The 17209-nt window shown below is 49.4% G+C and overlaps 2 protein-coding genes across 2 annotated transcripts; both read right to left on the bottom strand.

The window, feature by feature from the left end:
- Positions 1–3778: 3778 nt before the first annotated feature.
- On the bottom strand, positions 3779–7475 carry LOC34622733 (calcium-dependent protein kinase 2). Its single transcript, XM_026333942.1, has 8 exons — positions 7089–7475; positions 6681–6864; positions 6160–6337; positions 5620–5894; positions 5291–5458; positions 4493–5090; positions 4251–4332; positions 3779–3916 (listed from the first exon to the last, which is right to left on the bottom strand). Exons 1-8 carry the CDS (start codon positions 7473–7475, stop codon positions 3779–3781), a joined length of 2010 nt encoding a protein of 669 aa, XP_026189727.1.
- A 1607-nt stretch (positions 7476–9082) lies between these two features.
- Positions 9083–9910, bottom strand: LOC34622732 (ubiquitin-conjugating enzyme variant MMS2). The gene is made up of 3 exons (XM_022735876.2): positions 9716–9910; positions 9407–9529; positions 9083–9223 (listed from the first exon to the last, which is right to left on the bottom strand). Exons 1-3 carry the CDS (start codon positions 9908–9910, stop codon positions 9083–9085), a joined length of 459 nt encoding a protein of 152 aa, XP_022588232.2.
- Between the last annotated feature and the right edge of the window lie 7299 nt (positions 9911–17209).

Here is a 17209-nt window from a genome sequence, read left to right as displayed (position 1 = left end):
ATGGCTGGCTTACAACAGAGTAAATTAGACGAGATACTGCTGTAGCCTTTAGTCCCCCGCGTTTACGTGTGACCCCCATGTTCTTCTTAAGCAAACCAAGACTAAATCTCTCCTTCCCTACAAAACGACGGCATACGCTTTAAAGTCTGCGAATCAACTTGTTTGAAAGCCAGGGTGGGGGGAGCGGGATGCCCAGCGTGAAATGAGGGTACTACCCTGACCATTCTATGGTCTCGCCTTTGTCTCCATTCCTCACATGTATCCTGCTTTCCACATGCCTGTATGTCTCTCCCTTGAATAGGTCATGTCCCCTCTCTGCACTATTCATGTGTCTGTAAACGAATCCATGGTCTATTTTTCCCTCGTTAGTTGCTATATTCCCCGCCATTTTTGCATCGGTATAGGGCCTACGCGCCGTTAGAGGGGACCGCGAGTCTGCGAGGCTTTTACGGGGGTTTCGAAGCATGCAGCACTCAAGATAATTCGTTATGCGCCCGAAGACGCCTTCATGTGCTTCATGACCAAGCCCGCGGAGACACGCGAATCTAAAGCGTTCTGTGGCAACTTCTGGATCATCGACAATGTCGTTTGTTACAGGCGAAGCTTCGTCGTAAGTGTTCAAAGCATAATCTACGTCCAAAACCTCATTCTCATCCCCGTGCAGATACAGTACTTGGCGCAGGCTATTGCGACAGAACATCTCTCCAAGAGAGAAATGATGGAGACAAGGGCACCAGCCGCTGACACAGATGATGCCCCCAATTGGCACACGTGTTGCTAAACCTACAAAGTAAGCCATGGCTTCACCCTGACAAAACCCGCCTACAATAGTACTCCCCGGACCCATGAGGCTTCCTCCTGAATGATCGCTTCCGTGCGTTCGAAGCTTCGCTCTAAACCCGCAACATCTTCGTCCGTATACAGACCGTTTGTGCTTGAACTGAACCCCGTACACGCTCAAGTATTGCTGCGAATTATTGAATTCCGATCTCCTGAAGGCAGAGAGAGCCGCGCTCGGTCGTGTATACACTCTGTTTCGTCGATGAGATCCACCAAGATGTTCCACCTGTCCCCCGAGCCCCCAACATCATGAAAAAGACCAGGCTCATTTTGGCATCGCGGGTGAAGTAATGCCTTTCCTCATCCCCGCGCGCATCTCCAGGAAGCAATAAATACTCATAACGCAGCAGGCTTGCATGCTCCACGTCCTCAGACACGGTCCGCTGCACAGACTGATCTCTCTCTGCGGACTGAACCTCCTCATCAAGCTCAGCCTGAGCCTCAAGCTCCACTTATACCTCAGAAGTACACTACAGGACGCAAATACGTGCAAAAGCACCAGGCTTCTGAAGACTGGGAGGGACGAGTAGTGAGCATGAGGAAAACAGTAATTATTTTCATGTGAACACAAAAATGCAAACACACCTATACGCACACAGCCATACACACCCCAAGGTATGTAACTTCTATTGACAAGCTCGTGGGCATAAATGAATGTTGGTTGCGAAGGAAGGGGACGACAAATGCAACAAACCAACAACAGCCACTCACGCACGCAGCCTATCACACTCGGGTAGGCATTATACTGAACAGTGGCTTAGTCTCGCTGTAGTTTGGCAATGGCCAGCGTGTACTCGTGCGTTGGCATGCACCTTCAAGAGTAATTCGTTTTTCCTTAAAACCTAACCAGGTCGCTTCAAGACAAACAGGGACGAATATGCTTTTTGTCCTGGTATGATTGACTTGATATGGAGAGAAATGGAGGGAAGTGAACAATGCAATGTATAAACACAGTTGTTGACTTTTTTGTGGGCGTCCTCAACAGCGGTAAGCTAGCCGGAAGGCAGTCTCCGTGCACTTCTGGCACCCGCCTAGCCCTAGCTGGAGAGCACAAAAACCTTTTTTGTAATCACTATAAAAACGGGCAGACTTCTCCTTTAGAAGCGTGGATCTATGAGACTTGATTTTTGATGGCAAATTGGAGACAGACCAGTGGATAACTCAAATCGAGTCCAGGCTGCAACTTACCGTGACTTTCACCAGCAGTGTGACCCCATGCTATTACAATTAAAACAGTAAATTAGAAACCTGAGGCCCTATCAACCCACTATCAGCGGTGTCGATTAGCTGTATTTCGGACTAATAGGAGCAGCATGGCTTTTCTTAACAAGCTCCATACTCGGATTTTAGCCGAGACATTTGACTTCCTTTGAGGAAACAGGTCTCTTGCCCCGCAAAATCAGGTACACAGAATTGATCGATTCATAGATGGTGCTTATCGCCTTGCCACGAAACATATTCATTGCCCTTCCAAAGAAAACTTCTCAAACTTGCTCATACACAACCTCATGGTTCCTGTCTCTGATCACAATGTAAACAATCCAGCGGTCTCCCTACGAAAACACTCCACTCCAGAACCAACAGAGCCTTATTAGCAAGTAAATGAGTGTTTTCGGCAAAAGACGTAGCTCCTTTCCCTGCCCTCGCTCCTCAGTGTATGTGGTTGAGGGACAGTTAGAATGCGAGCGGCTGCACCGTGAAAGTACTCCGAGCATTCAAAACTAGCTGCTCAGAGCCTTTACCGCCCACGCAAACAATAAGGCGTCTTCTTGTATGGAACTAACAGTACGTTGCAATGAATCACTGTAGTCGAACAGAGAGACAATAAAGTCAATCCTTGTGATTATTGTGAAATACACCTAGTGCGAAAGTGTCTGAGAGCGGAGTAGCCCACTGATATAAAAAGCACTGTCTGAGAATTTCTATGCTCTTAAAGCACAGAGGGCACACATTCGCTAAACTGTCGCATGAGGAAGATATCGTGTGCTATCCCAGAGCTTTCGCATGAATAACAACAATCCTGTCTATTCCCGCCCTCTTTCTGGGTTATCGACCTCTTCTACATTTTGCAGAATTCACCGCGTCCCCTCAACGAAATGGCCACCGTATAGTGGCCAGCCATAGAGGTTTACGCACACTGACCCACTACTTTGTCTGAATTCGTGATTTGACTAGGTAAGAGAATGACTAACTTGCAAATATTCGCCTCTATAATTATTATCTACACTACCTTTCCCTTACTTACTAAAAGAAGGGTAAGCTGCGTCATTTAGTTTGTGCTTTTCCGTTTCGTCTTTTCCTGGTCTACAAATGAGTGACCTGGAGAAAAGCTCAATATCCTTGCCAAAGGCAGGAATCGAACAACACCCTTTTGGGATAATGCGACAAAAACAGAGTAGTCATATCCGAGTGTAGGCGGACAACGCACATGCACCGCCCCCTAGTTCAAGCAATACACTTAGAACGCTATGGTGGATGTGTGACACTTTGGACACAAATCATCACGTCGCTTACTGCCAAACTGCCTCCCCACAAATCTGCCACTAGCTCTACTGCTGGACGTGGTAGTTTGCCAGTGGCACTGTGCAAGTAGGTACACAGATAAGCCTGCACCGGCAGCTCTGGGGCCCCCATACCACACGGGAGAACCACGTATTTCGGGACAGGGAGGCACAGCCCACTAAATTTCGCCGTGAAAGTTCTATGAAGCATCGGACCACGGCGCAGCAAGAGATGCTATTATGGGCCCCTGAACACAAATGCACCTTAGTGCTGCATTTCTTGGCAGTGGTTTTCAATACGTGACAGGAAGACGGCCTCTTGGCCTCGTACAAATTGAGTAGACATACGGATTGTTATCTGCCAAATGACGCCTACAAGCCATTAATCTTTCCTTTATTCCGAATAAACTCACCCCAAGGGCCAACGTAGTTGTAAGCTAGTTGTCATAACGCCGATAGAGAAGGGCCCGTGCCCGCGCGAGTGGAGACGTGCTCTCGCTCGATTTCCTCTGACGGCCTCTCATCATCCGCATGAATTCATCAAAGTCAATCATTCCGTCGTTGTTCAGATCACCCTAAAAACAGACAAAAAAGCCAAAGCGTAGTATGTACACAATACAGGCAGCAGCATGATAAAATTTGAAGAAAGACGTGTCCAAACGCATCTCAATGCTTCCCGCATAAAAAATACACAACAAATCCCCGGATGAAATGTGCCAGCAAAACCACAAGTCAAAAAGCGCAATAACTCCACGGGTTTCCGTACAAACCAACGTACAAAGAAAGATGAGAACAGCATTTGCAACACCAGCTGAGCAAGTGTTGCAGTTGCCCGCACAAACCACGCAGTCCGTCAACATTTGCAGCAGTCACAGAACAGACTAAAGCAATAGTAAATCTGTTACGTACCTCTTTAATCATTTCCAGGACGGTGTCCTTGCTGAATGCCTCCCTAATGTAATTTGTCTCGAGCACTTTATGCAACTCATCTCTGCGAGATAAACAATGTGTCAGGCCACCTCAAATTCTCCCTGAATATCCTCATACCTCCATTTATGAGAAGGGGGACCTAGGAAACTACTGCAAATAGTACAAACCAGCTGTTCGGGAACGACCAAGCGACACTAAGTATTGCAGTACACGCGGCCTACACTGATATCTTTCCATCTCCATCCAAGTCGAACACGCGGAATGCGTTTTGGCAGGCTGATTCCTGTTCGTAGATCTTATGGTCCATTGAGGCAGCAATGAACTCCGTGTAGTCAATTGTGCCATTTCCATCAGTGTCCAGTTCCTTAAGCACCTCGAGTACATCATCTCCCTGGACTCCACACTGTTCCAGGCCCTGTTGAATCTCACTAACTGTTAGCACCCCGTCCGCATTCTTATCTAGTGCCGCGAATGCATCGTGCAGCATCCCAATCTCGCTGTCTGAAAGTTGATACGCCACACATGTTATGGCTAGCCGCTTCAATTTATGGAGCCGCTGGAAGCTCTTGAAACGCTCTATCAAGTCAGACCCAAGGCGGACAGAAAGCGCCTGCTCCACCCCACCGTGCCCTGCCGTGTATGCCTGAATCCATGGATGCTGCAAGGCCTCCTGTGCGGTGATGCGCTTTGAAGGCACGTAAGTCAGACAACGCCGCACCAAATCCTTCGCTGGCTCAGAAACGCGCTTCCAGTGACGAGGGTCAAACGTGAATTCGCCGACCTGCACCTTTTTCAAGATCGCCTGGTTGTCTTTGCCGTCTGCGCCGAAATTTTGCCAACAAAGCACAAATCAGCTGGATAAAACCCGCTACTACTAGGCACCAAAAACAGTTATGAGACAGTGAAAGAGGCTCACGCGCTGCGCTACCAGTTAAATTACCGGCTGGCCAGTGAGAGCCCAGATACAGACAACACATTATTGTCCAGTCCCTATGAGCTACTCAAATATCCAAGCTCACGAAAAGGGGGGTAGCCGCAAAGAAGGATGAAGAGAATTACGCCTGTGCTCCATATGTCGCATTCGCTTCCGTATTTGCCGAAGAGAACCTCAGGTGCGACGTAATATGGCGTTCCCACAACACTGCTGAACTTGTGGCTCCGGCCACACCGAGCTGCAAAGCCCCAGTCTGAAAGAGCCATGGCACACCAAACATCAGCTCAGCCTAGATTCCCTATCCCCAGAAATATATAGGCAAGGATAAGAGAAAACGAAGCAGTTCTACCAGAGCTGCTACAACACAACTCCAAGAGAGAACACGACAGTATACGGTGTTGTCACGGTGCTTACCGATAACCTTGAGGGCGGAAAGTGGGGAGCTGTCGGCGTATAGAAGGTTTTCAGGCTTGAGGTCTCTGTGCATAACGTTGTTCGCGTGACAGTATGCCGCGGCAGAGAAAACCTGGCGCATAAGACATGCGGCGTAACGCTCAGAGAAATGACCAGACTTGATGATCCTCTCAAATAGTTCACCTCCCGTGCACAGCTCCATAACGAGGTATAGGTTCTTTTCATCCTCATAAACCTCGAAAAGCTTTATGATATTTGGATGGTCAAGACGCTTCCTGAGGCGCAAGAGAGAGACCGGATCCTCTAAGATGATGGCTTCTAGTGTTTAGGCAAGCATAGTGGTTTTTGTAATTGTGATGATATTCTAAGCCTAGATTATCCCAATAACACGCCGTTCTACCAAAGAAGGATGAGGACAAACGCTCGAAACACGGTAAGTTTGCTTTTTGAAGTTTTCCCTTCAAGGCCTGGGAGGCTTCCGTCTGCGCTTCAAGCTCCCTCTCGTGGAAGGATTCCCAGAATAATCTTTGCAAGCCTTACATAATAAGAATTTCGCGCTTTAGGCGCGTGACATTCTCGATTCGGGGTTTATACACGACCTTAATGGCACGAGTTGTCCCTGTCTTCATGTCCCTGGCTTTCATGACCTGCCCGTAAGAGCCCTTGCCCAAATTTTGACCGTGCGAGAAATCGAAAATGTCGTTGATAGTAACAGATCCTGAACATAGAGACCGTAGTTCCACCTCAGACGCCAGTAACCACCGGCACTCGCACCAAGAATAACACCACCAAAGCAAACCCGTATCAGCATTCGGATACACAAAGAAGCACAGAACTGCAGAGTGAGCTGTAACTTTGGCAGATTCATATGGGCTGCTCGTGATACAAACGTGCACAAAAATGCGATTCTCCTAACATACACGCAAAACCTGGCTCATCTTCGACTTTTGTGTGACCAAATCAAGAAAACAAGTGCAGCATGACCCATTTCAGGCATTTACTTGAACACCTCCTACGTGTAAATTCACTTCCTTGAACCAGTTGCTCATTCTCAATCTCACCATCTAGCTGCACTTCTTGCACAAACCGCGAACGATCAAACACGGGTCCTGAGCATGCGGGCTCTTTTCCCTGAGGCGCCCCTCCGCACAGCTCATCCACTTCCCATCGCGATGCTGCACTTGCATTCAAGTAGCTCTCGCTCCGCGTTATAAAGCCCCTCGCAGGTTCACGGGTCTGTTTGTCCTGCAGCGCCAGCATCACGACACGTCGAAAGCAGACTTCACAACTTGATATGCAAAGCAAGAAAAGACATAGAAAGCTACACCAAAGGCACGAAAAGCTACATGAATGCGACCGGACGCGCTCAAAGTGTACGACTCGCGGCTGTGTCAAACACATGGCTCCCTGCAATATTCGAAGCAAAACACAACTCCAGCATAGAAACAAATCTGCTGCCTCCTTTCTACCTTTCCTTCATTGGCACACTTCGTGCAGAGGGAGAAAAAGTGAGGTTTTGCATCAAGTCCAACATGATCATGGTGCTGGTGGTGGTGGTTGGCACTACAATCGGGTCCACAGCTTTCAGGCGACCGGGTGTCGCGCGCCGCTACCCCGTCATCTTGGCGCTTTTCCGTTTTCATGGCTGCAGCCGGTTTGACCACCACTGGATCCTGCTGTCCCCTGCAAGGGCCACCTGCCTGTGTGCTGATGGCCTGAGTCTCTGTGGCCTGGGGTGAGGAAACGCAGGAAACTCCTGTAGCTGAGGGTGCAGCTGACGAGGAGTCGGGCTGCACAGGCTTCCCTGTAACCGATGGGACGTGGTGGCGGGCGAGATTCAGGAGCCGGTTCTTCATAATACTGCTCTGGTGTTCTACGTGTACAAAAACAGAGGGCCTTGGCGCCGTGGACAGCAAAATAGAACCGGTTGGTCGGTGTGGTTTGAATGCCTAGCAAGCCAAGCGATCAGCCGTTAGGGGAGCCCACGGTGGAAAAAACACCCACCACGTTCAATCGGTGACAAAAGCAGCTGCTCCACGCTCCGAATCCCTAAGGGGGCGCGCGATAAAGCAAGACGGAAAGTACAAGTTCTGGACCAGTGGGTCGAACCGCTTTGAAGGAGAGCGGCAGCGCGAGAGGGGACCAGACAAGCACCCTGAGTGAAAATCAAGAACCCGAACAAGCTAATAATAGCCTATGCAAATGATCGGCTTGGAGAATATGGAGGGGCGAGATGTGTCGACGCTCCCCTACGGCTCTTCTCTGGCCACCGGGGAGCAATTGAAGTATTTCAGAATCGCAATGACTCCTCTGTGTCGCTCTAGTCCCCTGTGACCCTCAGGAAAGTGAAGAATCGCACGATATTATCAAGTTAGCTGCAGGAAACGGCCTCAAAACCCCTTGTCACATCCCCCCTCCCCCTAGCGCCCTCCTAACGCGTGACGGCTACTCCACTCCAAAACCGCTCCCCGTGCACCATATCAGGAGGCGCCCAGAGGAAAGGAGACCTCCCCGTATAGAGCAAGTGTTAAATTAACGGCCTGTGTGCAGTAGGTGCGGTAATTCGGCAAATACTGCCGCAGACTGCCAAACGTGATTATCTGAAGGGAGGCACAGCATTCAAGTAGCCTCAACGGCCGTCAACTAGGGAAGCAGGCTTTCATAGCCACGGCCCTGGAAATGTGTTTTAAAATAAGGGTCATGAGCAAGATACGCATGAAACGAACAAAGGAGAAAAAGGAATTGCACAGCAGAAGCAAGCTTAGGCACCAGTGATGACCAGTAGCGCCAGCTGCCCCCTCATCGACACGCTGCCAGTGGGGATATTTACCTAGTAGAGGGAAAGGACCCTCCTTGCCAGTCCCTATTCTCTTAGAATACACTCAATTGGAACTAGTGTCAATTTTTCGCCATAGAGGGCCGAACGATAATGGCAGCCGTGCACCTCTCGCCAGTCCTCAGCCCGCTATTGTAGGAAGGCGATTGTGCGGGAGTCTGTTAGAGGCGTTTCAGCCCATTTTGACGGTGACAATAAAACTGGAAGTATTCGTACGCTATTACATACAGAGTCTACTAGAGAATTGGAATGGCCTTGCCGAGCCTAATAGTCCGCACCGAAACTACAGAGATCAGACCGCGCGAGCACGCGCCGCCAGCCCATCAGTGAGGCGGGGCATCGCAGTGCTGCGCGCCAGAGCCTTTAGCACCCACCGGAGATCAAAAATCCCCCATACGCTGCAGCACAACCCCGTAACTTTGTGACGGAGCTCCGGCCCCAGGCGCCATACTTCCTTTCCCAGGCACACTGCTGAGCACAGTCAATCGCTCTCTCCAATATCCAATTCGCACCGGAGACAGAGTTAACTTTGTGTAAAAGACTGACGCATAGAAACATATATGATATTGCAGAGTGTGCGGTATGGCTAGAGGCTAACATGACACTACACTGCTATCTGCACCCCGATCAGTACATATCACCCTCCGGTGGCTGGGGGAGGCGGCGGTTCGCATGCGAGGCCATCTCTTGCCTAAGGGCAGTCAGTAACATGTCAATTGTATAGGAACGCTGCCATTGACGCAACATGGGAAAGCTGCTCTTCAGGACCTGCACACACACACCGCCATGTCAGTACACTACAGGCAATACTACGGTGCTTTTCAAGCTCCGTCATGCAACTGAACAGACCTGCACTGCTTTTGAGCTGCAAGCGTGTATTCCAAACCAACAGCCCAAAGGACTACAGCATGAACAAAACAGGCTAAGGGAGGCCATCAGGAATGGTCTTACCACCCCATTAGGGTCAACTGCGTGCATGTTGATGCGCGTGCGAAACCGAACTTCTGGAGGGGCATGCGGGTACTGGGGTCCACAATTAATGGCCACAGAGTAGATACGGTTCTCGAAGGCCGTCTGTACACAGGCAGCGCAGCAGCCATATCCGGCGATTGCATCCATCTAGCCTACCAAATCCTGTATGGCTTCCTGTCAATGTTCCTTTAACACACAAGTATCTGGACAGCAATGCAAAAGGTCATCTCGTCCGTACAGAGCTTTACGCCATTCAGTCGAACGTATGTACGAGAGCGGAACACTCACTCCTGGTGGTCCGAAGATGGTGCCGGACCAGTTGGTCAGGGTGATATCATCCGCCTCCTCCAGTCCAAAAGATACTCCCTCCGCTACTTGCCCCTTCTGCCCCTTCTCCAACTCATCTAGAAGCCGGAATGAGCGGGGAACCACAACGGCCTGCGAGTGAACATCCATACGCACGGTTCCCTCCATTTGGCGCATTTAGACAAGCATGTCATGCAGGGGGGCAGAATGCAAAGGCATCCAGGGATGTACGACGACGGCAGGAACCGCCAAAGTGTGGTAGAATGCTTCCATATTCACATTTCCATGACGTGCTACACAGTGCCTACCCCATAGCTAACGAGATCAGATGACTCCGGTGGGGAGTGCAGGCAGGAGTGGCACGGCTACGTGATGCTGGAAGGTTCACCTCTGTCATTCTCGTGGATGATTGTCGGGAGTTCGGGTGTTCGAGAAGCGGCAAAGTATCTTGATACTAAGGCCCTTGAGGCTGTACTCATGCAGCTTAGGGCCAAGGGATCATGAATAAGCAGTCCAAAGAAGAAACAGTCGGACCAATAAGGCTGCATAAGGTCCCATTGGCCTCTTCAAAGTGTTTCTGTTGCTCTTAATTCGGAACGAAGCCAAAGTGCCTCCGCATGCAGTGCGGCTGCCGCTGTGGACGAGTGACAACAGGGGTAGTCGCCAATCGGCTGAGCGTAGCGGACTGCGCCGTGATGCATCATTTAAAAAGACTGCTAGCAATCCTTCTTCAAAACAGTTTTAACAGCTGCACCTGCTCATTTAGCTCCGGTACATGGGGTCGCTGTCTTAAATGAAAGCAGTTGCGCTGAAACTGCCAGCCTGCCAAACGTACCCCTACATGGACAGAACCCTGGGTGGCTAGCGATAAAATTATTAGCAATACCTTCTATTTATTCTATGTAATCTATGCCAGAAAAATTCGTATAGCTTTTTTTCCACGCACACGGACAGTCTGAGCTACATGGAAATGGATGAGCAGTTCAAAGCGACACATGCTGCACTTAGGCCTCACCAACCGCCTAGATGGGAAGTCATGCTTCATTTATGGGTGGGTAGCCGGCACCCTCGAAGGGTCCTCAGATTATACGTAGGCCGAAATTTTACGGCATGCAACGCCTACTCCTATTGTTGGTCTGTCTGTCCCTCAGCGGTGGCCGTTTTGCCCAATAGGAAAAAACTGACACACGAAAATGAGAACCTCTTTCCTTCGTGGGATTTTCTGGTTTTGGTATGTTGTCTTCTTCCAGCGGAATTCGGACGACGCTGTATTGCTGTAGCGCGTTCTCTAGCGACTCCGTTAATAAAAAAATTACTAGGCGGTCCCCCCAAAATACCCACTACCCGCTATCCTTGTCAAAGATCCCACAGGATTACGGTATGTCGAGGGAGGGCCAGCTAGGGTGCGTGCGGCAGCTCTGGAAACGCGGAGCAGTCGGAAACCCTCGGACAGGGTGTTCATTCCTTGTGCATTGACTCAACTCGTATGTAAAAAATAGCATGAAGGCGGAGCCAAGACAAGCAGTCAGTTTTTAACGTAATTCGATCTCAAATATGACTGGTGCAAGGGAAGCTGCCTGAGTAAAGCATCCCTGCTACAATGTTGCGATGCCTTGTTCCACTTCCCTTCATTTTGCAGTATCCGGCTTTCGTGCTCTCTGATCTTGGGGCTTTACGCAAAGAGTGTGATCGGATACTAAAGCTCCGCTGCCCCAATGTTGAACTCATGGGAAATAGCTCTAGTAAAGTCGAAGCTTAGCCCTTCACGGTCGTGCTAGTAAGAGTTTCACTGTGGCTGAAGTGGGAACATGAAGATTCTTGACTCCAAGCTCTGTCCATGGTGTTGCACTTCATCTTGGGCTTCTGTGAGGAGGCGCTTGATTGTATATCTAGTACAAGTTTAATACAAGGTTACTGTGTGCTGCTTTGTAAACTCCCCCCTTTCCCTGCCCACGGCACTCAGGTTTTCGCATGCATGGAAGGTGGGCTATAGGATGCACGCAGCTGCAGTCTTTGAGCGCTCCAAGCATTCACAGCCAACTGCGAATAGCATCTAATGCGTACACACATAGAGTCATGTCTTTTAGTTTCGAGCTACCAGTAAAATGCAATAAATACGATATATACCAAAAAACACACAAAACAGTCAATTGTTTGCTAACTGTCGATTGAATATATCTGGATTCGTGAAAGGGGTCAGGTGTAGCTTAATGGGCTGCACTATAAAACTCCTTCTCCTCCTTACAAGCCGAGTGATATCAATCTGGGACTACGCATCTAGCTTTCATTCGCATAACGGACAGCGTCAGGCATCTGAACTCAGAGATGGGATCGTATGGCCTACTCAGTTTTCAATGGCAGCACTAGGCAGCTTCATTGGGTGAAACAAAGGCCCAAAGGGAATAATTAGGAGAAGAGTAAAGAACGCTATATGTGTACTGATGGGTCTATTCACTTTCGATGACGTAGTTCTTCTTTATGATGAAGTGCTTCTGCATAAAAGGTCGACGGTCATGGCTTTTGGGCAGTGCACTGCAATTCTACTAGCCTCGCACAGCCAAAAGTAAGCAACCAACCCACAAGATAACAAGCGACGAGTCAAAGAGCTTCAATTCAGCAGAATCCGTAAGACCGAGGGAGAGCTCGGTGAGCTTAAAACCGCTCCACTGCCATTTGGTATGCTTGAGCTCCATGGATGCTAGAAAAGCCCTTTGGACACCGTGAAGGAGGAAGGAGACATCACCGTTGGCAAACGCGTAAGTCTATGCATTGTAAGAAGCTCCGCCAAATATTTTGTAACTCAACATATTGGGCCTCCTTCTGCCGAGACGAATCACGTGAGTAGCTGTTCAGTTCAACTCTCCAGTAGAGAAGCTATGTACCCAAACTCTGTAAGTAGGCCTGTTCATTCGGCAAAAGGGACATGAGTATGGAGAGCGTACAGCAATACAAAGTACATCAGGATTCCACAAACTTTCTGCTGATTTGAAGATAAACTCTGTGAAACATCGTGAATTCCCCCCCTTGTATCCATGCAATGCACTTAAGTTTGTTAAAGGCTTGCAAGGATGTCAATGTCTAAAAACCATGTTAGCGATGAACACTAACTAATACCTTTTTCGGTTGGGTCTTGGGACACAAAGGATACCTAAAGCCATCTGACGTGTGCCATGAATTAAATATCCTTTGTTTACTTCCTAAACCTTGCACTCAACCCCAAGAAGTAAACTCTTTCCTAGCTCTTACACAAGCTTTCAGCGAGCAACCAGCATCTGCGGACTGGCACTTATTTAGAAGCTGGTATACACACAGGCTCTATCAATGGCAATAAGAGCTGGGCAGAGACTTGCGACGATTGCCCCATGTACGCAAGTTGGGCGGACAAGTATTGCTGTGACGGCCAAATTAGACGGCCGTAAGTGATGGATACGAATGGTGTGATGCAGCCGCTTCGCTCATCTTTCATGGAGCAGCACGGCAAATTGTTGAAGAGAAACTGCAGGGAATGGTTCGCCGTCTTTGCATAGAAACCGTGCCTAAAAGACCGAGTCTACAGTGCATAAATGACGCAGAGTGCCCTCTGGGATTCCTCTCTTCCGTTGGCTTCTTGGTAATCGCCGCTTACCAAATTGCGTAATCCTATGAGCCCACACTCTCGTACGGTCCTGTCATATTTTTGAGACGAACTGCTCTACTCGTAACCCCTTTTCCTATTAATGTTTAGTAATTAAGCGGTTCCTTCTATGTTTCTGATGCTCTTTGACTCGAGTGCCATCTGTGCGTGCTTCCTCCAATTTTTGCCGCGCACTAAAGCATCTTCGAGGCTCGTCGTTTGCAAGGGCAAACTGAGTGATTCAGCAGGTTTCTAACCACCAACTGATACATTAACTTACTTTGAAGATGGCACTCCATGGCTTGACGTTGATTGCAACATTGAATGCCCGCACCGTTGTCTCCAACAGTCAAACATCGTACTGCTGGTGCTGCAGGCAAACCTATGCAGCAACAGCTCGATTTCGCTTTGAATAGCTAATGGTGTGCTGAAGGTGTATAAAACAAATAAAATACACTGTCTAAAACCCAATTACAATGGACACTTTGGAGTGTGCATCCCCGCATGGGGAAAACCCTATGTGGGAGACTCGTAGTGCTTTGGTGGCTTTCCCTCCCCATTTTGTGTATGTTTTCACGCAATTATATGTGTCTTCTGCACGATATTCCACCCTGTTCCAATTTCAGAGTGCTCTAGATCGAAATATAAAAGACCAGGGGACGAACGCGCACTGTTGATTTCGTAAGACACTCCATGGTCACCAGATGTCCGTGGATCCTCCCTGCACTTTTGAAACGGCATATTTTGCCAAAGACATCAAAAAACTTTACCATAGCTAGTAGTTTAAGTCTGTATAGAAAGCTGGGATGGCCTTAGGAGGGGCACTTGCCCCCCATCTCGTCGCTGCCCATCGGTCTCCGCCCTGTTTGTTGAGGGAAATAACATGTAGACTACAAACATACTGGCTCAATAAAGCATGTTTTAGGTTTTTTGCCTTCGGTTTTTCGTAAGGAGCAGCTTGGGATCTAGTGGGGAAGCAGTCAGCTTTTTAATTTCCTGGTGCTCTTTTATTGGCGTCTTGAATTCAAACCAGCATACGGATCCTGCTGAGAGCATGAACGCTGGAAAACCTCTGGACTGCCACTTCCTGGACTTTTCGCAAATTCTTTGGAGCCATGGTGTCCCAGTGCCCACTGAAGTTCGTTCCCTCCATTGAAAGCGACGCGAATGCTGTGTCTCGGGGTAACGTAAATAGGAGAAATGCACAACACTCTGCTGCTTGCAAGCAGATGAGAAGGAGGCATACGGCTTGGGAATCTGCCAGGTATGACGCATATATGCAGCGTTTGGCGACAGAATCGGACTTCCATCTCAAGGTCGCTGCTTCAGTATCTCTCAACCCCATGGCGCTCACCAGGGCAGAGAAACGGGCATACAGCTCCGTAGTGCTTCTTCCTAGCTGTTCCGCGGCTGGAATCCGAAGAGAAGATTCCATGCAGACCACTGTCGAGAACACTCAGTGTAGGAGACACCCATCTTCCTGTAGCACTCCCTGCGGAAGTTGCCGTGCGTCATCTCGGTCCGAGGGGAGTATCGCGGCAAGCCTTCATTATTATGGCAGCACGAAAGCACACAGGACTCCAGTTTCAAGCCTCTGGATGCAAACTGAGTGCTCGATTTTGCCAGAGGACGCGCCTGTTTTCATTGGAGGGCCCCACAGACGGAGCTCTAGCCGAGGGTCCTTTATATCGACGAACCCGAGCGATTTCTGGTGGCTCCCCTCTTGCCCCCCACACCCAGATAGCAGTAGGCTAGGCGATGTGGTATCCTTGGCAAGGCATTTATTGCACATCTTTCATCGACAGCACCCCACCGGCTTTTACCGGTGGGCCGAAGTGGCGTGGGCTCTGCAAGAGCTGACGTATCAACAGCATAGCCATTATCTTAACCGTGTAGTTGTACAACTCATGGTTGATCTGCGAGATGCTTTGCAAGTGGCCTGTTTGACAAGCAGGCACGAGGCCGCAGATAGGCTTGCGGGCAACGACGAATATCTCACAAGCGTTGAGGATCTAGAAGCCGTCGGTGGCAAGGCTTTAGAGCGGGATGACACTAGCAAAAAGACAGCCGCGCACAAACGCCTTCTTGGCGTCCTCTATTTCCTTCTAAAACCCCAGTCCAAATCTACACAAGCTGTTATCCCGGCAAGCACTACCGCATTCATCACTGCATCGTGTTCCCAACACAGCGACGGAGCTACAACAGTCTCCTCCACTTGCGGTGCTATTAAAGGACGCTTTTCCTTCCGCTCTGTTCATCCCTCTTGCGGATCCGAGAGCGCTTCGCCGATGGCGAGACTTCGGCCAGGAAATGTAGAGGTACACAAAGCAGAGATGGCTGACCCGCCTATTGCTCTCAAACAGACTCGCAGCAGATGGTGGGCCATGCCGTCGAACTGGAGGGGTCCAAACAAAATAGCTGGCATAAAAAGTATGTGAGCTCCACAGGAGCTTGTTCGCACAAAGTGTGAAAAACTCCCCACAGTGACCAAAGTATACCTCGGCCGTTGATGCCTCATAAGAGGAAACCTTCGTAGCATGCTAGACACAGGCCTGTGGTGTATGGCTAAAGGACCAGGCATACCGCTCAGGCCTGGTGTGTCCTTGGGGTCGTAATATGGTCCACTAGGTGGGTGGAGACGCTTGTTTGGACTACGTATATGAGTGCTTTTCGTGAGGCTCTAGGTCGAACTGGAGTTTTTAATTCTGTGCTGCTCACTTTCTGCGCCTATGCAGCTCAGCAGATCTTGATGCGTTGCTCGTGAGTAAATGACGGTGGAGTGCAGAGGGACAACAGATGCAAGTTGAGCTCTAGTCCGCTGCATATGAGTCGGCGTTTGCTGTACAGATGCCCCAATTGTTTGATTCTATCTTTTGATAAGTGAGGGTTCGAACCGGGGGCATCGAAGACATAAGGCCCTTTGACAGCACTTGCACGTCACTGTCCTGGGCTTTTATGGTGTTTTCATAAGCCATTCACTGCTGAAGAGCAGCCAATGGTTGAAGTAGCGTCCCAGGAAATAGTAGGGACCTTGAGGACGAGGCTGGGGTAAAGCTGATCATTTTCAAGCCGTTGTTTGATAAGATGCGTTGGCACTGTATAGCCAGTTGGGCTCATTCATGTGTACAAAGAAATGTTTGACGACTCGGCATACCTTTCAAGTCTGAAGAGGCAGAGGGAACCGCCCTCGGAGTCAGGCCTTAACAATTCCTACTTTTAATAGCCACGACAGTGACTTAAACCTTACCCACAGTGAGGCACGAGCACAGCAGCAGCACAAGCAGCATCCGCAGAAGTTTCATTAGCGAGCAAGCAGCAGTTGTCAGTTTCTAGACAGCGATACCAGAAACAGGTCTTGGTGTGTCAGAGATGCTGCATGGCTCATGCGCCAAGGACCCAGGGGGCAGAGACACAAAGGAATGGCACAGTGAAGGGACGTATGGCTGCGAGGGAGGGAACGGCCGGGTCCGACAAACACTTTATATAGTATCTTTTAGTGAACTGGGTAGAAAGCAAGTCGCAGGTATGCAGCTGTGTATCGCTCGACGGAAATAGTCTCCCCGAGGGTTCAAGGATGTTCAAATGACAGGAACCTATACGCGGAAAGACGACCAAAAGGTTCTGGAAGTTCCATACTGACGATGCAGCTGACTGAGTTGTGCTGCACCCTCAAAGCTGGACACGTTCAAACTTGAAGAGTACAAAACAGCGGAAACGCACAGCCAGAGAGCCCAGGAGGCGCTCAACTGCTATGGCCGCAACGCATCGGTAAGTTCGTTAACGGAAATGACACTAGAGGGCCATACAATGATTTCGAGTAAATGCTAGAAAGGGCTTGATAGAGTGGCAGTGCGATTCAAGGG

The sequence above is a fragment of the Cyclospora cayetanensis genome, unplaced genomic scaffold (genome assembly GCF_002999335.1).
Source record: "Cyclospora cayetanensis isolate NF1_C8 unplaced genomic scaffold, CcayRef3 CcayRef3_contig_33, whole genome shotgun sequence".
NCBI lineage: Eukaryota > Apicomplexa > Conoidasida > Eucoccidiorida > Eimeriidae > Cyclospora > Cyclospora cayetanensis.
Note: the sequence above shows the minus strand (reverse complement) of the source record. Positions and strands in the feature narration are given on the sequence as shown.

Coding starts and splice junctions, on each gene's coding strand:
- LOC34622733 (XM_026333942.1), bottom strand. CDS start 7,475: ATGAAGAACCGGCTCCTGAATCTCGCCCGCCACCACGTCCCATCGGTT. Junction 6,865..7,088: donor AGTGTGCCAATGAAGGAAAG/GTAGAAAGGAGG, acceptor CTGGCGCTGCAG/GACAAACAGACCCGTGAACC. Junction 5,091..5,290: donor TTGCGGCTACCCCCCTTTTC/GTGAGCTTGGAT, acceptor ATTTCGGCGCAG/ACGGCAAAGACAACCAGGCG.
- LOC34622732 (XM_022735876.2), bottom strand. CDS start 9,910: ATGCGCCAAATGGAGGGAACCGTGCGTATGGATGTTCACTCGCAGGCC. Junction 9,530..9,715: donor CCATCTTCGGACCACCAGGA/GTGAGTGTTCCG, acceptor GCCTGTGTACAG/ACGGCCTTCGAGAACCGTAT. Junction 9,224..9,406: donor CAGTTGACCCTAATGGGGTG/GTAAGACCATTC, acceptor GTGTGTGTGCAG/GTCCTGAAGAGCAGCTTTCC.